Genomic DNA, 7811 nt, shown 5'->3' with positions numbered 1-7811 from the left:
CGCGGAACGCGCGCAAACCCGAGCGTGGCGAACGCGCGGGTCCTCGTCACGCAGACGCTGCTCGTGTCGCAGAGCCCGGCGACGGCGGCGCCCCGTCGTGCTCACGCGCACGGACGCGCACCGCTCACCGTCCGAGCGCGACGGCCGCGTACGTGACGCAGTACAGCTCGCCGCCACGAGGACGGCGCTCCCGACGCCGCCGCCGACGGGTCGGAGCCCGCGCCGCCGCCGCTGCCGATCAAGAAGCGCAACATCATGGCGTACATGCAGATGGTGGGCGACTACGCCGTGCCGAACCGAGACGAGCTGCTGCAGCTGAACTGGCGCACGTCGCACTCGCTGATGCGGCACATCGCCGCGACGCCCGCGCTGCAGCAGCTGCAGCCGCCGCGCTGGCCCGCGTGGTCGTCGCACAGCCTGCCGCCGCTGATGACGTCGAGCTCGGACGACTCGGGCATGTTCTCGCTCGACCTGTCGCTGCCGGAGGACGACGCGCCGCCGCCGGCGCTGCCGCCAAAGCAGCGGCACCTGGCGATCGAGGAGGGCCGGGCGGAGGAGCTGGCGGCGAGGGAGGCCGAGCGGGAGCACGGGGAGGAGCGCACGAAGGAGGCCGGGGGGAAGGAGGGTGTCGCCGAGGAGGAGCCAGAGGGGGAAGCCGCGGACGCTGCTGCGACGCACGCGCTGGAGGCCCTCGATCCCGGCTTGTATCTGGTGTGGAAGAAGGAGCGGGAGGAGGGTCCAGACGTGAGGGGAGGCACCGTTGACGGCCTGATCGTGCTCGCCGCCTGTCGCGCGAAGAACCAGAACGGTAAGCGTGCGTCCTCCTTATTCAGCGTACAGTCAAACCTGCGCAGAATGAACCACTGTCTACAAAGGACACATTTGGCATTTCCCGCGGATGACCCTTGGCATATACAGACACGAGTATCTCTCCGTGTCGTCTCGACGTGTTCCGTGCGAAAAGTACGAAACTCGACTGCTGACTTTCTCTGCTCGCTCTGTTTGCAGATTTCCTCTACCAGGAGGCGTTCTTGACGACGTATCGTACGTTCATGGGGTCACGACCTCTGATAGACAAGTTGCTGCATCGCTACCGCGCGTTCAGTCGCTGCGCCGACACTGGAAGGAAGAGATCGTCACGCAGCGCCTTCTCTCTACTCGTACGCGTCGTGGATGAGCTATGGTGAGAGAGAGAGAGCGGGAGAGAAAGCGAGAGCGAGAGAGTCAGAGAGAGAGAGATGTGCGTGTGTTAGCTAATTATTAGGTCGAGATGAAGTGCTGCAGACATTTCATTTTTGTTTTTCATTCTCATTTTTATTTCGTTGGTGCTTGGTTATTTTAGGTTACATGAAAAAAATTGTGTGGCAGGCTGCCTTGCTAAAACAACACTGTATACACACACGCAAGCATGCACACGTATACACACGCCCACACGCCCATGCACGCGTATGTATGTGTAGATCGGGTAGATGGACGTATGCATGCGCGAGTGAATGGATAGATGAGTCGATGTATGTATATGATGGGTGGGTGTGTGAGTATATAGATGAGGATACACGGTGGTGTGATTTCCTGTTACAGCAACACGGTGGTGCCTCTCACAGAGAGAGAGGAGGAGATCCTGAGGGAGACACGGCGATTGGGTGAGGAGTCCTTGCCACCTCCAAAGCCACCCCTCCACCCTAAAACCTCGCCTAGGTGCGTATGATCATCACGGATATATGTAGCGCGTCACACAGACAATAGAATTATATCTGTCGGAGCGAGATAACCACGCCCTCTTGAATATTGTTGCTGTGTTTGTTAATCTTACTCAGTTTGTACATATACGTTACATGTGCATGCCGATTTGTTGACTTAACAGTACTCGGTTACTAAGCACGATTTTTAGAATGCCCCTATCGCAGTGCTGATTGGCTAGACTAGAGTTAACTGCCAAACACTTTACGTTCCCACATTGACGTATGCTGGTATGATGACTGTCACGTACCTGCGTTGCTATGGTGACACGTGCGACGATCGTTGCAGGGTGAGCATGCGGGAGCGGTCGCCAACAGAGGTCGCCGCCGCCGTCATCACCGGCGGCAACCCTCCGCTGCCTCCCAAGCGCAGGCTCAGTGGCTCGTACAGCTCCTGCGATGAGCTGCTGGGAACGGCCCTGCAGCCGGACGACGTAGCCTTCCCACGCGCTCAGTCCCCCGACGTCATCTACTCCCGCGCTCAGTCCCCCGACGTCATCTACCCCTGCGCTCAGTCCCCCGACGTTGTCTACCCCTGCGATCAGTCCCCCGACGTCGTTTTCCCACGCGCTCAGTCCCCCGACGTCGTCTTCCCACGCGCTCAGTCCCCCGACGTCTTTCACCCCGTCGCCGCCGGGTCCCTGCTCGAGCAGCTGCAGAACGGGCAGCTGCGGCACCGTCTCCGCGGCGACGCGTTCGGCGGCGCGCGGCCGGCGAGCGGTCACGTGACCGGCTCGCTGTTCAGCGACCCGTTCTGGACGAACAGCAGCTGCCTGGGCGAGCGGTCGTTCGCGCGGCGCGGCGCGCCCGACACCGGCAGCGACCACAGCTCCGCCGAGGACGTCCTCGCAGCGATCCCCGCGTCTGACTCCGTCGTCGTCGCCGGCGGCAACGGCGCGACGACGACGACGACGCGGCGCGTCGGCATGACGATGGAGCGCACGACGGTGATCAAGTCGACGAAGACGCACGTGACGGTGAGCCAGGGCGTGCAGCGCGTGTCCGTCGCCGCGGGAGCCGCCGCCGCGGTGGAGAACAGCGTCGTCGTCGGTCAGGGCGTGCAGCGCGTCACCGCGGGCGTGCAGCGCGTGACGGTGGCCGGCATGCAGGACGACGGCGTCGTCGTCGGCGACGGCGACGGCGTGCGGCGCGCGACGTCGGCCGGAGTGGTGGACAACTGCGTGACCGTCGGGCAGTGGCGAGCGACGGACGCTGGCGCGGGAGACGGGAGTTGGGGGATGCCGCGACTGACCGCATTGGACAACGGCGTCGCCGCGACGGGAGGGACGGAGGTCGCCGCGGCAACGGAGGCGTCCCCGCCGGCGCTTCCGGACAAGCGGCGGCGGCCGTCGCACTATGACAAGGATTTCCTCCCTCTCTAAAAGGGCTCACCCTACCTAACATCCTGAACACTGCCTCTACCCACGCTCGTCTCTTCGCTCCTCTCTCTCATTCCTCTCTCCTCCTCCCTTACTCGTCCTTTACATCTCTCTCTTTCTCTCTCAGTCATCAGCCTGCTTCCTCGCTACCTACATCTAACCATCAACCTGATTCCCTACATACATCGTAACCTTTCACGCTCATCCATGCAACCTAAACATCTAACCTCACCTTGATCCCCTAAACCTACATCTAACCCACCTCAATATCCCGCTAAACTACACTCTAACGTCACCCTGATTACCCGCCGCAGTAACCGCACCGGAAGAAATCTATCTCTTCTCTCGTCTCTCTCTCTTCTCCCCGGCTCTCTTACATCTAAGACTAACCTGCACACTGATATCTCCCGCTACCTACATCTAACGTCACCTCTTGATTTTCGTCTCCCTCGCGTTCCCTCAAACCTACATCTAACCTCAACTGATTTCCCACTACTCTAACCTCTTAGCTCATCTCTACACCCCTCTTTCTGAATTCCCCTTCTCTCACCTCCTCCTCTCAGCTTAACATCTAAAAAACGGCTCAACCTGATTCCCTACCGTACAATCTAAACCTCACTCTTCCCTACCTACGATCTAACCTCACCTGATCCCCTACTACATCATAACCTGCGCCACCTATTCCCCTACCTACACATCTACCTGCTGTATAATCGCATACGTGACACTAGCCAGAGCTACTTGCACTAATTACAGCTGAGTCAGACACCCATGCTTTTATCAGTAACACGCTGTGTGGGCTGTACCGCGTCTACTAATGCGCAGTAAAATGCACCAAGCCGCCGGGTTCAAACAACTATGACAGACTTGTAATTGGATTAGCAACGCTGGCCGCCGGCTTGCGAGGATGGTGTAGGTGGGAGGGGAGAGGGGTGGGGATGGGGGGGGGGCGTTCTGTCTTAGATACTAGCAGAACTGTTGTGGAAGGAGTCATTCCGCGCTAGCAGGGGTCTGTGGAGGTGAGGTTCCTGATTGCTAGCTGACACAAAGGTCGAATTTACTTGACAGATCGTGTATTGAACAGGCGGTGTGTGAATACTTGCTGTGCCCAAAAGATGTGCTGGAAACAGTGAAATGAGAGAGAGAGGGAAATAGCGAGGGAGAGAAAGGGGGAAAAGGGGGAGAGAGAGGGGAAATGAGGGAGAGAGAGGGGGAAGGAGGGAGAGAGAGGGAAATGAAGGGAGAGAGAGGGGAAATGAGGGAGAGACGAGGGGGAAGGAGGGAGAAGAGGGGGAAGGAGGAGAGCGAGAGCGAAGTGTAACACGGCTAGGCGAGAGAGAGGGGGAAGGATGGGAGCAGAGAGGGGAAGGAGGGAAGATAAGGGCGAAGGAGGGGACGAGAGGGGGGAAGGAGGAGAAAGAGTAGGGTATATTGGGTCACTTGGAGGAGAGAGAGGGGGAGAAGTGCTGCTCTCTGCTTCAACTCTCGATCAAGCTCCTCAGCTTCTCTCCTCAGCTCTCTCCTCTCACCAATAGGCGGCTCATCACGACGCTACGAGTAGAGGAGAAGGACGCTGCGTGAGCGAGCGCTTCACCTCCATGTGGCAGCAGCGACTGAGAAACGCAGCGGGTACGATGGCAAGCAACTTGTCTAAGGCGAGAAGGGTCAAGAGAGTAGGACCGGGCGACATGGAACAAGACGATACGTGATACGGGCGAAGAGGAAACGGCCTGCGCGAGAGAAAGCTGCAAACAGAGCGAGACAGGAGAAAGTCAGCATCGAGTATTCGTAACTTTCGCAACGGAACACTGGTCGAGAGAACACGGAGAGATACTCGTGTCTGTATAAATGCCAAGGTCATTCCACGCGGGAAAATGCCAATGTGGCGCCTTTGTGAGACAGGTGGTTCATTCTGGCCAAGGAGTTTGAGCTAGTAGGCTGAATAAAGGAGACGGCAGAAGGAGGGCAGAGAGACAGGGCGAGGAGAGGGTGACGGAGGAGGGAAGATAGAGATTGGTGGGAGAGAGACAGGGGGAAGCGAAGAGAGAGAAGGCAGATAAACCCTTACCGCTTCTGGGTCCGAGAGAGAAACCGGCGAAAAGGACAGGGAGCAGGGAAGTGAAGGAGAAACGAGAAACACGGTGAACGAGAGGAGAGACGGAGAAATAGGGGAGAGTGGATATCAGCGGGGGAGGAGGGAGACACAGCGTAAAAGAAGGGGCTGAAGAAGTGGGGTAGAGCATGTCTACCTCACGTCTGGGACGCGGCGTCTACGGAAAGCGCTCATTCTTCCACGAGCCGAGAGTACAAGATATAGCGCGGGATGACGAGGGGGCCTCCAGCGCGTGCGGTCGAAGCAGGCGTAGGCAAGCTTCCACCCTCGTAGGGGAAGAGGAGAGTAGCAGCACATAGCCATGAGAAGCGAGAGGGGCAGGAGGCACCGGAGAAAGAGAGGAGAGAGAGAGAGGGGAAGAGGGAGATAGAGAGGGAGATAGAAAGGGGGAGAGGTGATCTACTCGTTCTATATGTCTCGCTCTACCCAGGCCGCCCTTCGGGGTTAGCAAAGGGTCACTAATCTAGCGCGCGTGGACGCAGTCCTAAGCTCACCCCGACGCCAGATACCAAGATCCCGGACAACACAAACTGACACACATCCCAGACAACACAAACCTTGGCAAACTCCTCAAGCCCAGAGGCACAACTGCGCAGCCAAATCCATCGCTCACCGCCCGGACAGGCAACTTTGCAAATCCCGAACAACACAAATGCAACATCCTCACAACACAAACGCAGAATCCCACACAACACAAATGCACAACCGCCCCTCGGACGGGCCAGGTTGCGCCGCTGCTGGTTTGGCGGACAGCGCGCGGCCGGCCGGCAGCGGTAGTCGTCCTCGCGGCAGGGCGACAGTCGAGTCGACACGAACGAATGGCTGAGTCGTTCCGAGCCTTCACGTCGACAAATGCACCGACAAATGGCAAAGAGCGCAGCGACACCTGTGCGACGCGCACAACCACAGCGGGCGACAGCAAAGACGTCAAAAGTGCCCGGATCAGCAAGCTGCATGCAGCGCGGCCGTCCCCGCGACGGCGCAGAGATAGCATAGAGCTGGCGCATGCAGCGGAGTGCGACGTGCGCTGCCCACATACACAAGCAAACAACGTTCTCTCAGCAACGCCAACAATCGACAAGCTATCAGCCTGCGGAGCATTCGGACACACGGCGTAGTACGCCCACAAATTGCTGCATGTAACGCCAAAACTGAATGTGCGGCTTCGTATGATCGGACAGGCGGCACGGACGGCGCCGGCGTTACCGACCAGTCGCAGGCGGGCTCGGGAGCGCGTCCTCAAAGGAGAGCCAAATCCCCTGCCCAGCGCGCGTGAAGGATACGGTGCAGCCAGACGCTGTACTCCGCGTCACGACGCGGGCCAGTCGCGGTCTCGCCTGTACTGTTCTGTACTGGCGCGATTGTCATCTCACGCAGATAGATGAATCAGGATAATGCTTACATGACATATGCCCCAATTGGGGGTGCGTGCGCCTTGCTCACCTGATTGTAGTACCCAGCTTGCGTCTCATAGCGCGTCCGCACTCGCCGGACCGTGAGCCCGCACAGCCGGCGCCGGCCGTCGCCCTATTCCGCTACGCTATATGGCCGGTAGAGTAAGCTGCCGTTAGAGAAGGGCAGGAACAGCGGGAGAGGCAACGGATGCATGTGCGGATCGGAAAGCAAGCAAAGGAGGGGGAGTAAGGCGGGTGGTAGGCAGGAGGGGGAAGGAGGAGGGGGAGAAAGCTGGTGGAGAAGGAGAGGGGGAGAAGGGAGAAGGCTGGTGAGGAAGAGGAGGGAAAGCATGGTGGAGAGGATGGGGGGAGAAGGGAGAAGGCTCGGTGGAGCGAGGAGGGCAGTGAGGTCGGGCCAGGGGAGGATAGGGAAGAAGATGGTAGAGAAGGAGGAGGGGGAGAAGCTGGATGGAGGAGCGAGGAGGGGGCAGAAGGCTGGTGAGAAAGGAAGAAGGGAGAAGCTGGTGAAACGGAGGCTGAGAAAGCTGGGTAGAGAAAGAGGAGGGGAGAAGGAGAAGGCTGTAGAGAAAGTGAGGCAGGGCGGCGCAGAAGCTTCTGGGTCTGATGAAAGGGGAGGCGACCGGGAAAAAAAGAAAGGCTGGTGGAAGAAGGAAGAGGGGAGAATGGGAGAAGCTGGTGGAGGAGGAGAGGGATCGAAGCTGGTGGAAGGAAGGAGGAGGGGGACAGGAAGCTGCGTGAAGGAGGAGGGAGGGGAGCAAGGGAGAAGCTGGTAGGAGCAAGAGGAAGGGGAGAAGGGAGAAAGACTGAGTGGAGGCAGGAGGAGGGGGAGAAGGGAGAAGGCTGGAGAGAAGAGAGGAGGGGGAGAGGGAAGAAAGGCTGGATTAGGAAGGAGGCACGGCGGGAGAGCAAGCTGTGGAAGAGGGGGAGCGGCTGGGGGTCGCAGAAGGCACAGGTGAGAAGCAGGATGAAGAGGGAGAAGCTGGTAGAAAGAAAGAAGAGGGGGAGAAGGGAGAAAGCTGGGTAGACGAAGGAAGAGGGGAGAAAGCTGGTGAACGAAGGAGGAGGGGAGAAGCTGGTGAAGAAGGAGTAGCGAGGGGAGAAAGGAGAGAAGCTGTGGAGGAGGAAGGAGGGAGAAGCGTGGTGAAGGAGGAGGCGGCACGTTTGT

The 7811-nt window shown here is 59.0% G+C and overlaps 1 protein-coding gene across 1 annotated transcript in view; it reads left to right on the top strand.

Annotated features, from left to right (window-relative positions):
* The window catches only part of LOC106805404 (guanine nucleotide-releasing factor 2-like), a 27391-nt gene that overhangs the window by 8562 nt on the left and 11018 nt on the right, over window positions 1–7811 (top strand). Inside the window, exons 7-8 of the mRNA XM_014806977.1 lie at window positions 167–808; window positions 1009–1183. Of these exons, the coding sequence (XP_014662463.1) occupies window positions 167–808; window positions 1009–1183 (817 nt within the window). The remainder of the gene's footprint in view (window positions 1–166; window positions 809–1008; window positions 1184–7811) is intronic.

The sequence above is a fragment of the Priapulus caudatus genome, unplaced genomic scaffold (assembly GCF_000485595.1).
Source record: "Priapulus caudatus unplaced genomic scaffold, Priapulus_caudatus-5.0.1 Scaffold113, whole genome shotgun sequence".
Lineage (NCBI taxonomy): Eukaryota > Metazoa > Priapulida > Priapulimorpha > Priapulimorphida > Priapulidae > Priapulus > Priapulus caudatus.
Note: the sequence above shows the minus strand (reverse complement) of the source record. Positions and strands in the feature narration are given on the sequence as shown.